The sequence below is a fragment of the Ranitomeya imitator genome, chromosome 1 (genome assembly GCF_032444005.1).
Source record: "Ranitomeya imitator isolate aRanImi1 chromosome 1, aRanImi1.pri, whole genome shotgun sequence".
Taxonomy (NCBI): domain Eukaryota; kingdom Metazoa; phylum Chordata; class Amphibia; order Anura; family Dendrobatidae; genus Ranitomeya; species Ranitomeya imitator.
In genome coordinates this window covers 242720046-242741309 of record NC_091282.1, presented here as the reverse complement: position 1 = coordinate 242741309, position 21264 = coordinate 242720046, and the positions used below count along the sequence as shown (strand labels likewise).

The following is a 21264-nucleotide window of genomic DNA, read 5'->3' as shown; positions in this document are numbered from 1 at the left end:
ATAGCTTCATAACGGTTTACACCAGTGTACAACATGGCCAATTGATCTGCTGTGGGCAACCACAACATTAGCAGATCAATCTACCCTTATCTGGAGACATTGGGCAAATTTTAAACATAATTAAGGAATTGAACATAATGCACTATGTACTGGAGAGTAAGCTTTAAATTGTTTTTTTCCAGAAAAGCATGAAGGCTTTCTTCCAAGTTTTTTTATCCTTGGATTACAGAAATCATAACTTTATTCTTCTGCTGACAACTATACGAGGACTTGGGTTTTTTTTTTTTACTTGTATTTGAAAATAGCACCATTCAGTGGTACATATATATTTTTGATAAACTTATATTATCCCTTTCTGGGGAGAATGGGAAGAAAACCTGTTCCAACACATTTTTTTTCTGTAGTATAAGTTTTACCTTGAATGTAATTTAAAATGAACTTTTTTCACTGTTATTTTATTACTCATCTGTGTTTCACTAGGGAACTTCCATAATACGCTGCCTTCGAAAATAGGTTAGACCATGCCTGTCAACATCGGTTATTTATCTGATCATAAAGCAGCCCAAAAATGAGGAATATAATGCAAACAGATTTCTAGTACACTCAAAGTGATTTCATTCTATATTGTCAGCCATGATAATTTACCTTTGTTTTCATTGTTTGAGCCACTGGTCCCTTCAGGAGCTGGAAGCATATCCTCAAAGCCCCAGGATACAATGTGCTTACTTCCTAGTAAACAAGAGGGAGATCCCGGCCCTCCTTCCAGAAGCAGCAACCTTCAGAAAATGAAAGGCAGAACAAGCTTACCAGCATGATCGGTCTGCAGTTTGCTAGGCAAGATGGAAGTTGAAAATGAATAAATCAAAGAAAGCACAAAGAAAAGTGAGAAGGTGAACCCACTAGATAAGCAAGCATTCATAATTCATCGACGCAGAACACCAGCTGTGCTATGGCCGTGCTATGCATGTACTTCATAATAAGGCTTTTATTGCCCGAATGTAATAGGATGCTGCCTCTAACATTAAACAAATAGCAAAAGAAATAATCAATACTTGTCTTGGGCCAGAGAGATGTGTCTAAAATGTATCAAAGAGTAAAATAGTATTCAGCGCTTCAAAGGATCGAGATGAGTGATGGCCGTTACTGCGAATGACTGGAGGGGAAAAAAAGCACTACAGCAAAATAGGATGAAAGGCTTCGGTTTTATTATTACTTAGTCTTATGAGACTGAAGGTTTTTACCGTATAACAAAAAGCTAAAATTTGCTATTATACTTTACAGCTCCTATTGTTACTTGCTGCCAGTGAGTTAAGAGTGGGTTTTGTTTTCCCCAGATTCTAATACACCCACCAATCCGGAGAATGAGGGGGAACACAGAGCTGGTGTAATACTGCAGCACCCCTCGTTATATTTTTTACCTACTTAGTGCCACCATCAGACATCAGGCAGCGCAGAGAACAGCAGGCTGAGCATATATTGTGGCGTTTATAGGTGTGGGCGAGGGAGATGGTTGTCAGATGAATGCTCATGCATCTGACAAGTGGTATTACCCCACAATCTAGTGTATAAGAGGAGACAGACACATGCCGTGAACTGGGCAGCATGGTGGATCGGGGTTAGCGCTGTTGCTTTGTAGCTCTGGGGTCCTGGGTTCAAATCCCACCAAGGACAACATCTGCAAAGAGTTTGTATGACCTTTCCCATAACAAACCAGGAACAATTCCCTGTAAGTTTCCCTAATAATTTTACTGTGCCACTCACCTATTTTTTTGGGAAACTAACACATAATTCACATTATCATAGGCGGTTCCAACCTTTATACGGATTACACATGAGCAGTTTGATATGTACCCTACCCTTCATTTCTTACCCTATCCTTTTCGTCACCATGATTGCACCATTGATTTAACGTTATTGTTTTATCATATTGATCGACATGATTGTATATGTAGTGAATATTTTTGTTTCTTTCTGTTCTGCCATTCTGTTATCATTTTGTTTCATTATTGCAGTGTATTGACGAAGGTTAATGTAAGACCGAAACTTTTTCCTTGACTGCAAATAAAGTTTCTAATCATCACACGTTCAGAAGTCGAGTGCCAAATATCATTTATTATTACTCTGGTGTGGGAACCTATTTGAGCACCAACACAAGCTGTGCCACGGTATACTTCACAGTATGAGGTACATGGCAGGGGGTGCAATAATAATGAAGTCAGGAGGCAGGGATTTCTTCCAGGAACCGCACACCCCGGAGCCTAGAAGAGTTCATTAATATTAAAACTGCTCTTCTCAACATCTAGACCACAGCGATGAGGCATACCAGTAAGACTGGTTTAACCATTCTACTACCCCTATGCCCATAGTAATAGCTCAGGGGGTGGCAGATTCCCAGCTCCAGGACAATAGACATTTGGGCCACTGTTCATTGTCTACAAAGGATTTTTACAATGTCACCTTTGGAACAAAATAAGAATGTTTCCATCCAATGACTGTTAGCAGGGTTCTCAGGCTAAAGATTCACAGTTTGTTAATTTCAAGAAAGTCAAGTAAATTAGCCAAGTAAATAAAATACTGAGCTCAGTATTATGTACTGCGCTCAGCAGGGTTGTCAAACCTTCCAAATTACAGAAAGACGAAGTATAACTCTGCGGGCTATTTCTACTCATCATACAAGATGTAATGCTCTAACCGTGTATAAGTGTAGCCAATGCTTTCAGCCATGATTGTAAATCATAAGAAATATAAGATCTAAAACAAAGGCAAGAACATGCTGGCTGCATGACAGAACAAGTAACCGCTATTGCGCTGAATGACAACTGTACTTTCTTTCAAGTAACTATTCAGAATAAACTTTCCATTTTTTATATACTTTGAGAATAAAACAAATTTCAGACCCTTAAGTAACTTTTAACCTGGATTTTCACTGGTTTTCCCTTCTCCATGACCGAACTTTAATTTGCATTGATGCTGAGTTGGTGGGAAAAGGCTAGCTGCAAGTGATGTCTCCCATACATACACACATTGCACTAGGGAGGGATTCCTGCTCTTGCAGATGTAGATCTCTGGACCAAAATCTCAGGAGATTGAGATCTCACTGCCGAGATCTCCATCTGCGCATGCGCCGCCTCCGGCAGCCATTCTCCCGCAGTCCACCGCATAGTAAACCATGGAAGTGTGGGGGCTCTGGGGCTTTCACAAAATGTCGGCAGAGCTCCGGCACCACCGAACACCGGAAGCGCACATCCAAACACCCCGTCATCCCAGCCTCCAGTAACGCTCCACTCTTGCCTCCTCCAGCAGGGACCCTGCTCCACCACGGCCGGTAAGGTATATCTGCATTATAAGACGCACCCCCATTTCCCCCCCAAATTTGGGGGGAAAAAAGTGCATCTTCTAATCCGAAAAATATACAGTAATATATATATTACCATACACACTTACACAGTGCTTAGCATAAATGAGTACACTTCCTTTGAAAAGATTCCAATCAATCACTCACAACACAAGAACAATTTCCAACATTTTGATAAAACTGAGCTTGATAAAACAATTTTTTAGCTCCCAACATGAAAAAGGTTAACTTTAATTACTGAATGTTCAGTTTTAATCAAATTAGTTGATTCAAAAATGAATACACCCCACATCAAAACTACTACATCTAGTGTATTGTCTAAACGTCACGATTTTTAAGGATAGCAACAAGTCTTCTAGGCATGGAATGAACAGTTGGCGACATATGGCAACATATTTCTTTTTCCATTCATCAAGAACAACCTCTTTTAGAGCATGGATGCTGGATGGAGATTTATACTCAACTTGTCTCTTTAGTATTCCTCACAGGTGTTCGATTGGGTTCAGATCAGGAGACATACTTGGCCATTGAATTACTTTCAACCTGTTCTTCGCAAATACAACTGTGGCCTTAGATGTGTGTTTCGGATCACTGTCATGTTGGAAAAGAGGACATCTACCAAGGGCATGGAGTGATGGTAGCATCATCTTTTTCAAAACAGAGAAGTACATCTGTGAATTCCTGATACCATCATTGAAATGTATCTCCTTAACACCAGCATGCAGCCCCACATAAGGACACTGCCACCACCACGTTTCACTGTAGGCGCCATGCATTTTTCTTTATACTCCTCACCATTGCAACGCCATACAATTTTGAAACCATCAGTTTCAAAAACATTTATCTTGATCTGATCACTCAGGAGTAAAGGGTCCCAGTAGTCTTCATATTTTTCAGCATGTGCCCTGGCAAATTGTAGGCCGGCTTCTTTGTGCATCGACTTTCAGAGAGGCTTCCATCGTGGACGGCATCCTTACATGCCAATCCTCTTGCTTGGAAATCAATGGCTCACATTTGTTGATTCTGAAAAATCTATTGTGCTGTACTCATTTATTCTGAGCACTGTGTGTGGTTCCCTAAACATTATCTTTCATGTGCTCATTTGTGAGAGGAACTCAGAAAAAGACAAATAAAATAGTTATAAAAAGGTAGGCTAGGGTTACATCCTAGTTCTACAATTTCTGATCAGATCATGAGAACAACTGGTGAGCCCGGCATATATCAAGGCTAGCCCTTCAACTTAGTCAGATGGGGTGAAGTTGACCAGAGTGTATTTTTGGTGGAGCTTGAGAGCGAGAGAAGCCAAACTTTCTCTGAGGAGAGAGGCCATGTACATCAAACTTCAAGTACTCAGCCGTGAATGAGTAGCCAGGGTCTGTGGTGCTTGGCTAATGCAAGAATCTAGTGCCTGTATGAAAGCTACCTAATGCCTACCTGAGAGCGGAAACCCTACAATATTAAATGTTGCGGCTGTATTTTTCGCGCGCATGTTTGCTCATCTCTAATACGCAAACATACACTCCTAAAATATATATATCAGTTGTACTCACCTATACAATACATCTGCCACAGGCAGGGATCCTAAATCAGTCTGTTTCTGTAGCAAGTGTACAGTGTGAATGAACGTTTTCAAAGATCCTCTAAAATGCAACAAAATCAAAATTAAGAAACAACAAAAAACATACATTAGAAAACAAACATTATGAAAAACCTTCAGGTTATATACCATTGTTGCACTAGTGTAACCTTCATACAGGACCACAAGTAACAGTAGAGTGAGAACAAATGTTGTTTAGGTTTGTGATATATACGTAAAATACTATAGTATGTACACATGGTTCTTGACAGAAAAAAAAGAAAAAAAAGCCTAAAAAAAGGAGTTCTCCAGTTTCAGTAAACTATTGTAGAGAAAAACTGCTCAGTAAAAAAAACAAACAAACAAAAAAAAAAAAAACACAGCAACTGTACTTTAGTTACCCTCCCTGTGTCTCTGACGTTTCCCCATTTTCGATTGTTTGTCTGTAGCTCTAAATTGATAGCACTGCAGACAATCACAGAGCTCGGCGGCTGTGCCGTCTACATCAGCTATCACAGGATTTGTCTCAAAGAAGATACCACCTATCCATCAGTTATACATTTATGGCCAACAGCTACAGATATATATTGTGACCCCCACAAAGGCCCCTGTGCGAATTGAGTGGTAGAAAACACATGTAACCATCTCCCTTATACACAGTGAGCAGTGCAATGGTCTAGTATGGGGGAAGGGCATCTGTCAATCATAGTTGCCCTGTGTGAGGCAGTGACCCCTGTTACAGCTAGGGGGCACTGTTTGTTCTCCCCAGGATGCGCACAGAGGCGTAGTGAGGCTGTGAGGGGGCATTACAGTCGCAGGTGTAGCTGTGATTACAATTGTTAAAAGCCCTGTAGTATAGAGAGGTTTGAGAGTTGAGGCTGAGGAGTCTCAGGGTCAGAGTGAGGCCTGACAACCCACAGCATACACAGTGGTGCTGCTGTCCATGATGACTTGTCACAGATGTGGACAGGTCTTGTGCCCAGAGGTGAACCGGAGGTACACTGTCCTGTGCCCGAAGGAAGGACTGACGTGTCAAAGCTGCAGACAGGAGGATGTCAAGGTCTGTGTACGGCTGTGAGTAGAGACGGTGATACAGCGGTGAGGGACACCCATGGAACTAGTCAGAGGAGGACTAGCGTGTGTAGTGACTGCAATCTAAAGGATGCTGTTATGAACTGGTGTAAATTGAACACTGAAGTTATATGCATTGAAGTTATATGCATTGAAGTTATATGCATTGAAGTTATATGCATTTGTGTGGACTGGAACCTTTTCTGTGTGAAGACAACATATTAAAGAGACTTATGTTTGAACTTTGTGGGTCACAGCCTCTTCACAGCTACCAATGCACTACACTTGCTAGACAAGCGCATAGTCAGAGTTTCTGAAGTATTAAAATCTAACAACCTTCTCCTCGCCCACTGACAGTGACTGACCCGTGTATAGGCAGAGCCTTGCCTGTCACTGTCAGCAGGCGGGAGAAGCTGCCAGGGAGGCGCCTGTACGACTGTGCTGCAACATTTCAGAGACAAACATACAAGGCTGTGGTCATACAGCCAGTAGCTGATACATGCTGCCCACAGTTTGGACAGCATGTATGTGCTGATAGGTCGGGAAGGGGTTAAAGAATTGGCTTAAAGGGGGACCTGTGACAGCATATGCGTCATGAAAGTCGGTGCCAATCCGACGTGTGACGCATATGCTGTGTCACAGAATGATCGCGTCCCTGCAGATCGGGTGAAAGGGTTAACTTCAATTTCACCCGATCTGCAGGGACAGGGGGAGTGGTACTTTAGCCCGGGAGGGGGGGGGGTTGTGGCTTTGCCCCCACTTGGCTACGATCGCTCTGATTGGCTGTTGAAAGTGCAACAGCTAATCAGAGCAATTTGTAATATTTCACCTATGAAAAGTGGTGAAATATTACAATCCAGCCATGACCGATGCTGCAATATCATCGGCCATGGCTGGAAAACCTGATCTGCCCCCCGCCACCGATCTCCTCTCCAGTCCTCCGTCCTGTGCTGCGCTCCACTCCGTCCTCCTGTCCGCTCCCCCGTGCTCCGATCCAACCTTCCTGCTCCTCCCCACCCCTTCATACTTACCAAGCCTCCCGGTGTCCATCCGTCTTCTCCATGGGCGCCGCCATCTTCCAAAATGGCGGGATCATGCGCAGTGCGCCCGCCGAATCTGCCGGCAGGCTGATTCGCTCATTGTACATTTTGATCACTGTGATAGAACCAATCACAGTGATCAAAATAAAAAAAAAAAAATAGTAAATGAAACTAGGGTTAGGGTTAGGCTATGTGCACACGTATTCTAGTCCTATGTGGATTTTTCCGCGGCGGATTTGAAAAATCCGCAGTGCAAAACCGCTGCGGATTTACCGCGGTTTTTCTGTGGATTTCACTGCGGTTTTACAACTACGGTTTTCTGTTGGAGCAGTTGTAAAACCGCTGCGGAATCCGCAGAAAGAAGTGACATGCTATGGAATGTAAACCGCTGCGTTTCCACGCAGTTTTTTCCGCAGCATGTGCACAGCGTTTTCTGTTTCCCATAGGTTTACATTGAACTGTAAACTCATAGGAAACTGCTGCGGACCCGTAGCAGCTTTCCATCAGGTTTACAGTACCATGTAAACCTATGGAAAACCAAATCCGCTGTGCCCATGGTGCGGAAAAAACGCGAGGAAACGCTGCGTTGTATTTTCCGCAGCATGTCAATTCTTTGTGCGGATTCCGCAGCGTTTTACACCTGTTCCTCAATAGGAATCCGCAGGTGAAATTCGCACAAACAAAAAAAACTGGAAATCCGCGGTAAATCCGCAGGTAAAACGCAGTGCCTTTTACCAGTGGATTTTTCAAAAATGGTGCGGAAAAATCTCACACGAATCCGCAACGTGGGCACATAGCCTTAGGGTTAGGGTTGGAATTAGAGATAGGGTTGGAATTAGGTTTAAGATTAGGCTTGTGGTTAGGGTTATGGTTAGGGGTGTGTTGGGGTTAGGGTTGTGGTTAGGGTTGGCATTAGGGTTAGGGGTGTGTTGGGGTTAGGGTTGTGATTAGGGTTATGGCTAGAGTTGGGATTAGGGTTAGGGATGTGTTGGGGTTAGTGTTGGAGGTAGAATTGAGGGGTTTCCACTGTTTAGGCACATCAGGGGTCTCCAAACACAACATGGCGCCACCATTTATTCCAGCCAATCTTGCGCTCAAAAAGTCAAATGGTGCTCCCTCCCTTCCGAGCCCCGACGTACGCCCAAACAGTATTTTACCCCCACATATGGGGTACCAGCATAATCAGGACAAACTGGGCAACAACTATTGGGGTCTAATTTCTCCTGTTACCCTTGTGAAAATAAATAATTGCTTGCTAAAACATTATTCTTGAGGAAAGAAAATTATTTTTTATTTTCACGGCTCTGCGTTGTAAACTTCTGTGAAGCACTTGGGGGTTCAAAGTGCTCACCACATATCTAGATAAATTCCTTGGGGGGTCTAGTTTCCAAAATGGGGTCACTTGTGGGGGAGCTCCAATATTTAGGCACACAGGGGCTCTCCAAACGCGACATGGTGTCCGCTAAAGATTGGAGCGAATTTTCATTGAAAAAGTCAAATGGCGCTCCTTCCCTTCCGAGCCGTGTCATGCACCCAAACAGTGGTTCCCCTCCACATATGTGGTATCGACGTACTCAGGACAAATTGTACAACAGCTTTTGAGGTCCAGTTTCTCTTTTTACCCTTGGGAAAATAAAAAAATTGTTGCTAAAACTCATTTTTGTGACTAAAAAGTTAAATGTTCATTTTTTCCTTCCATGTTGCTTCTGCTGCTGTGAAGCACCTGAAGGGTTAATAAACTTCTTGAATGTGGTTTTGAGTATCTTGAGGGGTGCTGTTTTTAGAATGGTGTCACTTTTGGGTATTTTCAGCCATATAGACCCCTCAAACTGACTTCAAATGTGAGGTGGTCCTTAAAAAAAAATGCCTTTGTACATTTCGTTGTAAAAATGAGAAATCGCTGGTCAAATTTTAACCCTTATAACTTCCTAGCAAAAAAAATTGTTTCCAAAATTGTGCTGATGTAAAGTATACATGTGGGAAACGTTATTTATTAACTATTTTGTGTCACATAACTCTCGTTTAACAATAAAAATTCAAAATTTAAAAATTGCGAAATTCTTAAAATTTTAGCCAAATTTCCATTTTTTTCCCCACAATTAAACGCAAAAATTATCGACTTAAATTTACCACTATCGTGAAGCCCAATATGTCACGAAAAAAATAATCTCCGAACAGTTAGGATCCGTTCCTGAGTTATTACCTCATAAAGGGACACTGGTCAGAATTGCAAAAAACGGCCAGGTCATTAAGGTCAAAATAGGCTGGGTCATGAAGGGGTTAAGACGCACTTCCAGGGGACCTGTCATCAGGTGACAGAGCTCAGTGCCATTACTGGATAATGCAAATTGAACAGGACACCTCTCCGAAGTCTGAAGTTGTTGAGTGGCTCCCAAGTGGTTAAGTATACTCCTAATTGTTCAGGTCTTAACCATAATTGCATCTTGTCAATGGGTTTTTATAGCTTATTACATCAATATTTGCTAATGCGCTTTGTAAGGGCTTACCATTTAAAGGGTAGGAGTTTGCTCATAAAGTAACACACTAATATAGGTGGAATCATCTCATCCCTGATGTTCTCCCTTTGAAGAACCACCCAACAACTTTAATCTAGTAGATGAAACACTGGGATACAACTGGGGGCACTGCTTAACCCCTTAATGACAGCCAATATGTCTTTTAACTGACCTCACATATAAGAGAATAGAATCCCCATACAGGTGACAATCCAGCATCTGTGCACTATTGCTGACAACTTGCTGCATCAGCCATGATCAGTGTTTGCACCGTCCAAATCTGTTTAACCCCTTAGATGCTGCTGTAAATAGTGACTACATCATTATATATGGTTAACAGAGTGTGGGGGCTTCCTCTTTATCCCAATTGGCTCCCTCAGATCATAATTGTGTGGTCCTGATGTTTGCCATGGCAATTCATGACCAAATAGCGGCCTTAGGCTATGTGCACACGTTCAGGAATTCATGCAGAAAATTCCTGAGAATTCCGGACATTTTCTGCATGAAATCCGCAAGAAAACCGAGTGCGTTTTTGCCGCGGTTTTGACGCGTTTTTGCCGCGGTTTTTTCCGGACACTTCCCAATGCATTTTGGAGTGGGAAATCTGCAAAAATATCGTAGTTACTTACCGATAACGGTATTTCTCTGATCCCATTACGGCACTAACGAGAGAGGGATCCGCCCTCAGGGACAGGAAACCCACAGGTTAAAAAGGCGGGACCTCTCCTCCACCTCAGTTGGTTTACAGAGCCTTGCGGGGAATTTCTGCTGTAACTTAATTGGTTATTTTTACACAACAAAATATAACTGTATAACTTATATAAGCTCCTATATATATATATATATATATATATATATATATATATATATATATATATATATATATATATATATATATATATATATATATATATATATATATATACATACATTTTTTTTTTTTTTTTTTTTTTTTATGCACACCTTGTGACTTAATTTATAAGTAGTGTGGACACCCATACGTGAAGGGAGGGAATATACAGGTGTAGTCATGGGATCAGAGAAATACCGTTATCGGTAAGTAACTACGATATTCTCTTACTCCATGACGGCACTAACGAGAGAATTTCAGAGAATGAAAATTTTAGGGTGGGACCACTGCCTCAAGAACTCTCCTACCAAAAGTTAAGTCTGAGGGAGAAGATAGATTAAGCTGATAGTGCTTGAAGAATGTAGAGGGGGAAGACCAAGTGGCTGCTCTACATATTTGATCTATTGATGCTCCACCACGTTCAGCCCAAGAGGTTGCCACCGACCTGGTTGAATGAGCCTTAATTGTGTCCGGAGCTTGTTCTCCGGAAGAGGTATATGACATCTTGATGGCATCTCTTACCCACCTCGCCAACGTGGCTTTCGATGCCTTGTGACCCTTATTTGGTCCCTGAAAGCAGACAAACACAGCCCTCCCTTTTCTACACTCCCTTGTGGCTGATAGATAGTGTGTTAGACATCTCTTTACATCTAGAGTGTGTAGAGCCTCCTCTTTTTTGTTTTTTGGATTGGGGCAAAAAGATGGTAACGCTATCTCTTGAGATCTGTGGAATTTTGACGCCACTTTGGGAAGGTAAGAAGGGTCAGTTTTGAGGATTACTCTGTCATCTAATATTTGTGTTAGAGGTGGGTAGGCTGATAAGGCCTGCAGATCACTAATCCTGCGAGCTGAGGTTAGGGCCACCAATAAACAGGTTTTCCAAGATATTATTTTTAGTGAAGCCTGAGATAAAGGTTCGAACGGCGCCTTAGTTAGTGCTGAAAGGACTAAGTTCAGGTCCCAGGGAGGAGCGGTGAGATGTATAACTGGTCTGGACCTAGTAGATGCTCTAATAAATCTTTTTACCCAGTGATTCCCCGCCAAATCCTGATTATAAAGGGCACCCAATGCTGCAATCTGAACTTTCAGGGTGTTTGTTGCCAGGCCTTTCTCTAATCCTTTTTGCAGAAATTCTAGAATTTCCTGGATTGGCATCTGATCTGATAGAGTAACTGCTGATGTGGATAGGAACTTTTTCCAGACCTTGCCGTATGCTTTGGTAGTTACAGGTTTTCTACTAGCCAGCAGGGTAGAAATTAGATTTGAAGAAAACCCCCTTTTTGTTAACAGTTCCCTTTCAAAAGCCAGGCCGTCATATGTAAACTTTTTATTTGTGGGTGATTCACTGGCCCTTGATGCAGGAGGTCTGGGATATCTGGGAGTACCCATGGATCCGCTATGGACATTAGGCGTAGCCATGGGAACCATACTCTTTTCGGCCAGAACGGGGCTATCAATATCACTTTGGCTCTGTCCTCCCTGATTTTTTTCAAGACTAAGGGAATTAGAGCTATCGGAGGAAACACATAAGCTAGATGGAATTTCCATGGAATTAACAACGCGTCTATAGCCACTGGACTCCCCCGAGGATCTATCGAGCAGAAGGCCTCCGTTTTCCGATTTTGATTGTTTGCAAATAGATCTATATCCGGGGCCCCCCAAAGATCCACTATGCGTTTGAATATTCTTGTATTTAACTCCCATTCCCCCTGTTTTAATTGGGTTCTGCTTAGAAAATCTGCAGTTTGATTTTCTGACCCTTTTATGTGAAGGGCTGTCAGGGAGGACAAGTTGGCTTCTGCTTGTGACATGATGAAATTTGTCACTTTCATTAGGGATTGAGACCTCGTCCCTCCCTGATGGTTTAAATATGCTACTACCACCCTGTTGTCCGTCAGTACTCTCACGTGGTGGGAACGGAGGGAAGTTAAAAAATGATTGATGGCGTACTGAACTGCTAAAAGCTCCTTCATGTTTGAAGTAAGGTCTTTTTCTTCTACTGACCAAGGACCTTGGGCAATTTGCCTGTTTAGGTGGGCCCCCCACCCCCAAGGACTTGCGTCTGTGGTCAGGATTATCGAGACTGGCCATACCCATGGAACCCCCCTCCTGAGATTGGACGGGTCTGTCCACCAAGCTAAGGAAGTTTTTGTCCGAGAGGATATTTTTAATTGCTTTTCTAAATTTCCTCCTGCGTGGGATACTGCCTCTAGTATTTCCCACTGGAGATCTCTCGAGTGGCTCTGAGCCCACTGTACCGCTGGGATACAGGATGTCATCGACCCCAGTATGGACATGGCTCTCCTTAGAGTGATCAGAGGAGAGATACTCAACTGATTCACTAGATGTATCATGTTGGATACTTTTTCTTCCGGCAGACGACACTCTTGCTTTGTTGAGTCTATTACTATCCCCAAGTACAACTGTACTTGAGATGGGATAAGCCTGGATTTTTCCAGGTTCAAAAACCATCCTAGATTTGATAGGGCTACCATCACTCTGTTTAGTTGCTGGCTGCAATGTAGAGAGGAACTGCCCATCACTAGGAGGTCGTCCAGATAAGGCACAATCAATATGTTTTGTTCCCTTATATGGGCCATTACTTCCGCCATTAATTTTGTGAATACTCTCGGGGCAATGGCTAGACCAAACGGAAGAGCCCTGTATTGGTAATGTTTCAGTTCCCCTTGTATCATTACTGCAACCCTGAGATATTTCCGGAAATCCGGATGGATTGGCACATGATAGTATGCGTCCTTTAAGTCTATAACAGTCATGAAACAAGACGGGATAAGGGATCTGACACATGATTTTATTGTCTCCATTTTGAATTTTTCTATTACCAGGTATCTGTTTAGTTGTTTCAAATTTATAATTACTCTGAAAGTTCCGTCCGGCTTTGTTCGAAGAAAGAGCGGAGAATAAAACCCCTTTGTCTCTTCCTGTTGCGGAACTTCCTGTAAGACTTTCTTCTCCAGAAGACTGAGAACTTCTCTCTGGATACTCAGCTGCTCGATCTCTGACTTTCTTTGTGGTGTGACCACAAACTGATTGTGTGGCATTGAGTGAAAGATTAGTCTTAGGCTCGTCTTTATGATGTTTAAAGTCCAGGCACTTCCAGAAATTTTTTCCCAGGTTGGAAGAAAGTGGGTCAGTCTCCCTCCTACCTGGGTCACACCCTCATTGTGGCTGTTTTTTATTATCCGGCTTGTTGAACATGAAACCTCCTCTTTTGAATTTTCTGTCTTCCCACCCCTCCTTTTGGTTTTTTGGGTGGCGTCTTTGTGTGAACCTCCTTCCTCGAAAGGGCCGTCTATAAGATTGATTTAGGAATCCCGGAAAGGCTTTCTTTTTATCAACCGCTTTTTCGAGGACATCGTCTAGGGTGGGACCGAACAAATATTCACCTTCACACGGAATGGAACACAACTTAGCTTTAGTTTGCAGGTCCCCCGGCCAGCACTTTAGCCATAGTGCTCTCCTAGCCGCATTTGAGAAGGAAGCCGATCTTGCCGTCAGTCTAACTGAGTCTATTGAGGCATCTGCTAAATACGCAGCGGCACCTCTCATCGCTGACACAGAGTCCAGTATAGACTCTCTCGGGGTTTTATTTTTTAATTGAGTCTCTAAATGATCCAGCCAGACCATTAGTGCTCTAGCTGTAGACGTAGCAGCTATCCCGGGTTTTAGCCCCCCGCTGGCGGCCTCCCAGGACCCTTTTAGGAAGACATCGGCCTTTTTATCCATAGGATCCTTGAGGGTCCCCATATCTTCAAAAGGCAGAGCGAACTTTTTAGAGGCTTTCGCGATGGCGACGTCTAATTTTGGCGCTTTTCCCCATGAGGCGCAGGCTGGGTCATCAAATGGGTATTTCCTTTTGGGTGTTAACAGTACTTTTTTGTCTGGTCTTTTCCACTCCTTTTTTATAAGGGCTTGAATTTTTTCATTTAATGGGAACACTCTGTACTTCTTTTGTTCCAGGCCACTAAACATAAGATCTTGTACAGATTTTTTGGAACGAGTGTCTGCCAGACCCATTGTCGCCCTAACCATTTTTACCAGCGCATCCGTTTCATCTATTGGGAAACAGTTGCGACCGCTTTCTGAAGATGCGGAGGATGATGATGAAGCTGTAGAGCTATCAGAATCCTCACTCGAGCTATCTCCCTCGCTGGAGCTGTAATCTGGAGATTTTTCTTTATGTTTTCTTTTACGGTTTTTTACGCTTTTTAATGCGTCCGCTACTTGGGTTTTAATTAGATCTTTTAATTCAGATGTGAAACTTGGTGTCTCCTCATCAATGGTGTTCTTAATACATGGCGCACAGAGTTTTTTAACCCATGAATCCGGCAAATCAGCTGAACAAAGCGGGCATACTCTATTTTTACTTTTCCCCTGGCATTTCTTTCCCTAGGAAACAATAAACCCCTATTAGAATTTCCACTTTCACGGAGGTCACTTACCCTCCTAATGTGAGGAAGATACCGGTTGTGGCTTTGAGGATGCCTCCTCCAGTTGAACCACCGTCTCCCTCCTGGATCCACCAGAGCCTCTGCTACGCTGGGATCCTGAGCTGCTGCGCTGCGTGGGTTTTCTTGAAGAATGCCGCTCCTTCGGGTTCTTTGTCACAGGGGCCTGTGAAATTTCTTCCACCGACTGCTCTATTCCACTCATGGTGGTAATCTCTGAGCAGCGGTATGCCCCTTTCCTTCCGGATATATACCGATGGAGCGGCGCCAGGCAACTTCCGGATTACCCAGAGGTGCTTTGCGCCGCCCCGGAAGTGACCCCCGCGCCTGCGCAGTAAGTCGCCGGACCTCGCGCGCGCGCTCACTACTTGCCGGCTCACAGGAGGGACGGAGCTTCTGCAGCCGCTGCTGCACCCTGCGTCCTGCCGCTTGTCGGTGACCGGCGTCACCACCCCCTGTGCGCCTCATGGACCGGCGGAGGAAATCTCCAGGTAGCCGCCGCTACCTATTACCGACCACTCCATTGAAAAGAGAAGAGGCAGGCTCGGTCCTCTTCACTGCCTCCCCTCCGCGCATATCCACGAGGCCCGCCGACCCCGGAACGCGCCTTCAGGGAGGAATCCACCCGTGACCGTGGCAGGGCCCCCCGCTGCCTGAACTCGGCCCGATGGTCCCTGGACTCCTGGATGGTAAGCTGTGGGTCCCCGTCGGGGACAGGAAACCGAACTGAGGTGGAGGAGAGGTCCCGCCTTTTTAACCTGTGGGTTTCCTGTCCCTGAGGGCGGATCCCTCTCTCGTTAGTGCAGTCATGGAGTAAGAGAAAACCGCAAAAAGATAGAGCATGTCCGGATTTTGTGCGGTATGCATTTTTTTTTGCGGAAAAAAACGCATCATGTGCACAAAACATCCGGAATTCATTCTAAATGATGGGATGCTTATTGTATGCGTTTTTTTTTTTTTGCGGTTTTATAGCGTTTTTATCGGGAAAAACCGCGAAAAAAACGCAACGTGTGAACACAGCCTTAGAGTCTGCCGGCTGTAGTGATCTGTTCAGAAGTTAGAGCCATTTAGGTGGTAAAAATGCACATTTCCATTTCTGTCATACCACTTTGCATTAATTCCTGTAAAGCACCTGAAGGGTTAATAAACTCCCTGACTGCAGTTTTCAATATGTCAGGGGGTGCTGTTTTTAAAATGGTATCTCGATTGAGACCCCTAAAGTCACTTCAAACATGGATAGGTCCACAAAAAAATAAATTTAGTAAATTTCCTTGAAAAAATGAAAAATTACTGCTACATTTTTAAACCTCCTAAAATGCTAACAAAATAAAATAACGTTTTACAAATGGTGTTGATGTAAAGCAGACATGTGGGTGGGAAATGTTATTTATTAATGTCTTGCTGTGGTATGGTCATCTGGATTAAAGGGATAATCAAATTTTGAAAATTGCTAATTTTTTAACATTTTTTCACAAATTTTTGACATTTTTGATAAATAAACACAACATATTGACCTAAATTTACCATTATCATAAAGTATAATGTGTCACGAAAAAACTGTTTCAAAATTACTGGTATTTGTTCAAGCATCGCAGAGCTATTACCACATAAAGTGACACTGGTCAGATTTCAATAATTTGGCTCCGTCACTAAGGGGTTAAAAATGGCTGCCTCTTTTAGAAAACTTTTTTTTTTTTTTTTTTTTGTATTTGGAACTAAAAATAATTTTTGCAATTCAGTTTCAGTAAAAAGTTTGCGTTTGGCTTTCACAGGCTCTTTGTTTCCCTGCACATTCAACTTTCATGTGCTCATAGGTCATACATTAGCAGAGAGAAGCTCGAAAAAAAACATACAGTAAGTAATAGACTTTCCCATAGCTTTCCCTTACAAAATAAAATGACGCTCACTGAGCGATCCTCAGTTAAGTCATTCTGTAGACATCAAAAGCAAATGTAACATGGAGGCTTCAAAAGGCAAACTGCAAAAATTACCAGATTACAAAAGTGATTAGCCAAGAATGTATAAGAAAAAAAAAATGTCTTCACAAGGTGGACAACCCTTCTAGTATAAGCCGAGATTTTCAGCCCACATTTTTGGGGTTGAAAGTCCCCCTCTCGGCTTATACTCGAGTCATACCCAGGGGTCGGCAGGGGAGGGGGAGCGGGGGCTGTGTAATTATACTCACCTGCTCCTGGTGCGGTCCTTGCAGGTCCCTCTTTGCCCGGCGCCCTATCTTCTTCCTGTACTGAGTGGTCACATGGTACCGCTCATTATAATGAATATGCGGCGCCACCTCCCATAGAGGTGGAGCCGCATATTCATTACTGTAATGAGTGGTAACGGTGACCGCTTACTACAGAAAGAAGCTGCGGCGCCGGGGAAGCAGGGACTGTACCACGCCAGGAGCAGGTAAGTATAACGGGGAGGGGGAGCGCTGCGCGATACTCACCTGCTCCTCGTTTCGGCGCCGCTCTATCTTCAGCAGTGGCGCTCAGGTCAGAGGGCGCGAGGACGTAGTTAGTGCGCGCCCTCAGCCTGAACGCCAGTGCTGAAGATGGAGCAGCGCCAGAACGATCAGCACGTGAATATTGAAAGCGCCGGGGGGCTGAGCGACGGAGAGGCGAGTATGTGATTTTTTTTTTATCACAGCAAATGGGGCAAGTGTCTGTATGGAGCATCTATGGGGCCATAACGTTTGTGCAGCACTATAAGGGGCCATAACGTTTGTGCAGCACTATATGGGGCCATAACGTTTGTGCAGCACTATAAGGGGCAAATATCTTCATGGAGCATCTTATGGGGCCATAATCAGCATTTGCGCAGCATTATATTGGGCAAATATGTCTATGGAGCATCTTATGGGGCCATTATTAACCTTTATGCAGGATTATATGAAGAACTTTATGGATGATTATATGGGGCTCCTGATTCAATATGGATATTCAAAAACACTTAACCTACTGATGTCTCAATTAATTTTACTTTTATTGGCATCTATTTTTATTTTTGACATTTACAAGTAGCTGCTGCATTTCCCACCCTAGGCTTATACTCGAGTCATTAAGTTTTCCCAGATTTTTGTGGCAAAATTGGGGGGTCGGCTTATACTCGAGTATATACAGTATTTTTTTAAATAGAGTTAAAAAAAATGTATTTTTTTTACCTTGACAATTTTTTTTTTTCTTACACATCACAATCTGTGTAAAAATAAAAATCTTTCTATTTTCACACTGGTCACTGGCTTTTTTTAGATTTAAACTTTCTTTAAGGAAATTGTACATGTAAAGTTGGCAAACCGAGGTCTCATTCTGTGCGACAACTCCAGCGCCATTTTCCTGAAGACAGCCGGAGGTAGATCTGCACATGTGCAGGCGCCATTTTCATGGAGACCAGCACCAGCGAGAGTGCCGACCATAGCCATGATGGTGACAGCCCAATATTTAAATAAATGCATAATGATGAATGTAACAGAGGGGCCGTGGCTGAGGTCTCCAAAGAGCCTACCCACAGTCCCGCACACAAGGCCCACCCCCAAGCACCGAGGAAACCGAAATTTATCACGAGGATTTAACGAACTCCAGGCTGCAGATTTTTACACTAAAAAGATGTATTAAATCACTAGGACAGCGTCATTCTGCCCACAACTTTAGTGTAACAAGGATGATCCTGACAACCGATTGTCTTTAACCCCTTTACCCCCAAGGGTGGTTTGCACGTTAATGGCCGAGCCAATTTTTACAAATCTGATCACTGTCCCTTTATGAGGTTATAACTCTGGAATGCTTCAACGGATCCCGGTGATTCGGACACTGTTTTCTCGTGACATATTGTACTTCATGATAGTGGTAAAATTTCCTTGACATTACTTGAGCTTATTTGTGAAAAAAACAGAAATTTGGCAAAAGTTTTGCAATTTTTCAAATTTGAATTTAAATGCCCTTGCATCACAGAGATATGTCACACAAAATACTCAATAAGTAACATTTCCCACATGTCTACTTTACATCAGCACAATTTTGGAACCAAAATTGTTGTTAGGGAGTTATAAATAAGGGTTAAAATTTGACCAGCAATTTCTCATTTTTACAACACCATTTTTTTTTTTTTTTTAGGGACTACATCACATTTGAAGTCACTTTGAGGGGTCTATATGATAGAAAATACCCAAGTGCGACACCATTCTAAAAACTGCACCCCTCAAGGTGCTCAAAACCACATTCAATAAGTTTATTAACCGCTCAGGTAATTCACAGGAATTTTTGGAATGTTTTAAAAAAAAAAAAAAACGAACATTTAACGTTTTTTCACAAAATTTTTACTTCAGATCCAATTTGTTTTATTTTCCCAAAGGTAACAGGACAAATTGGACCCCAAACGTTGTTGATCAATTTGTCCCGAGTATGCCGATTCCCCATATATGGGGGTAAACCACTGTTTGGGCGCATGGCAGAGCTCGGAAGGGAAGGAGTGCCGTTTGACTTTTAAATGCAAAATTGTCTGGAATTGAGATCGGAACACATGTCGCGTTTGGAGAGCCCCTGATGTGCCTAAAGAGTGGAAACCCCCCACAAATAGCCCTATTTTGGAAAGAAGACCCGCTAAGGAACTTATCTAGATGTGTGGTGAGCACTTTGAACCCCCAATTGTTTCACTAAAGTTTAGAATGTTGAGCCGTGAAAATTAAAAAATCATTCTTGCCCCAAATGATCTTTTTTTAGCCCGCAATTTTTATTTTCCCAAGGGTAACAGGAGAAATTGGACCCCGAAAGTTGTTGTCCAATTTGTCCCGAGTACGCTGATACCCCATATGTGGGGGGGGGGGCCACTGTTTGGGCACATGGCAGAGCTCGGAAGGGAAGGAGCGCTGTTTTGGAATGCAGACTTTGATGGAATGGTCTGCTGGCGTCACTTTGCGTTTGAAGAGCCCCTGATGTACCTAAACGGTAGAAACCCCCACAAGTGACCCCATATTGGAAACTAGACCCCCCAAGGAACTTATCTAGATGTGTTGTGAGAACTTTTAAACCCCAAGTGTTTCGCTAAAGTTTATAATGCGCTAAAGTTTATAATGCAGAGCCACGAAAATAAAAAATGTATTTTTTTCCACGAAAATAATATTTTACCTCCAAATGTTTATTTTCGCAAGGGTAACAGGAGAAATTGGACTCCAAAAGTTGTTGTCCAATTTGTCCTGAGTACGCTGACACCCCATATGTGGGGGAACCACTGTATGGGCGCACAGCAGAGCTCGGAAGGGAAGTAGCACGGTTTTACTTTTTCAAAGCAGAATTGGCTGGAATTAAGATCGGACGCCATGTCGCGTTTGGAGAACCCCTGATGTGCCTAAACAGTAGAAACTCCCCCAATTCTAACTCCAACCCTAACCCCAAAGTACCCCTAAGCCTAATCCCAACCATAACCCTAACCACACCCCTAACCCCAACACACCCCTAACCCTAATACCAGCCCTAATCTCAACCCTAACCATAACCCTAACCACACCCCTAACACAGACACACCCCTAACCCTAATCCCAACCCTAACCCAACCGTAAACATAATCCAAACCCTAACTTTAGCCCCAACCCTAACTTTAGCCCCAACCCTAACTTTAGCCCCAACCCTAACTTTAGCCCCAACCCTAACTTTAGCCCCAACCCTAACTTTAGCCCCAACCCCAACTTTTTTTTTTATTAAAGGATTCCAGAAAATAAGATAACAAACATATGATATCGCGGCATATCATCAAAATAATCCACATCACAAAATTAAACTGACATAGAATACCTTCAAAAATAAAATATATAAACAAACAAATAAAACACAACATTAAATATAATACATTTTCCAAACACTGCACTTCCTAATCAACGGGTCTCCAAAGAATAGTATATCAAATCAGATTCTAATAGATATTGTTATTATTTTTAGTCCCAAATAGATCGTCACGTTCTCAATCTCGAATAAATATATACATCAGGGGGGACAATGGCACGAGATTGAGGAGGCCATAGCGCCGGGAGCCAGGTGCGTTAGTGGCGAGTCGCACCACTTTTCCCAAATCTTCTGAAATTTTTGGGGACATCCTCTGTTCCTGTATAGTACATTTTCATAAGGAATTACATCATTCACAAGTTTCTTGCATTAATTAAATAAGAACAAATAGACCGCACCACCGTCTATATCAGGGGTGTCAAACTGCATTCCTCGAGGGCCACAAACCATGCGTGTTTTCAAGATTTCCTTAGCTTTGCACAAGGTGCTGTAATCATTATGTGTGTAGGTAATTAAATTATTACCTGTGCAGTACAAGGAAATCCTGATAACATGACCTGTTTGCAGCCCTTGAGGATTGCAGTTTGACACCCCATGGCCTACATGACTTAGT

At 43.0% G+C, this 21264-nt stretch overlaps 1 protein-coding gene across 2 annotated transcripts in view; it reads right to left on the bottom strand.

Annotated features, from left to right (window-relative positions):
* Positions 1-21264, bottom strand: part of HECTD4 (HECT domain E3 ubiquitin protein ligase 4) — a 336354-nt gene that overhangs the window by 244513 nt on the left and 70577 nt on the right. For both annotated transcript variants that reach the window (XM_069754771.1, XM_069754778.1), the window contains exons 3-4: positions 4906-4995; positions 646-776 (exon numbers count right to left, since the gene is read on the bottom strand). In XM_069754771.1, coding sequence (XP_069610872.1) covers positions 646-776; positions 4906-4995 — 221 coding nt within the window. The remainder of the gene's footprint in view (positions 1-645; positions 777-4905; positions 4996-21264) is intronic.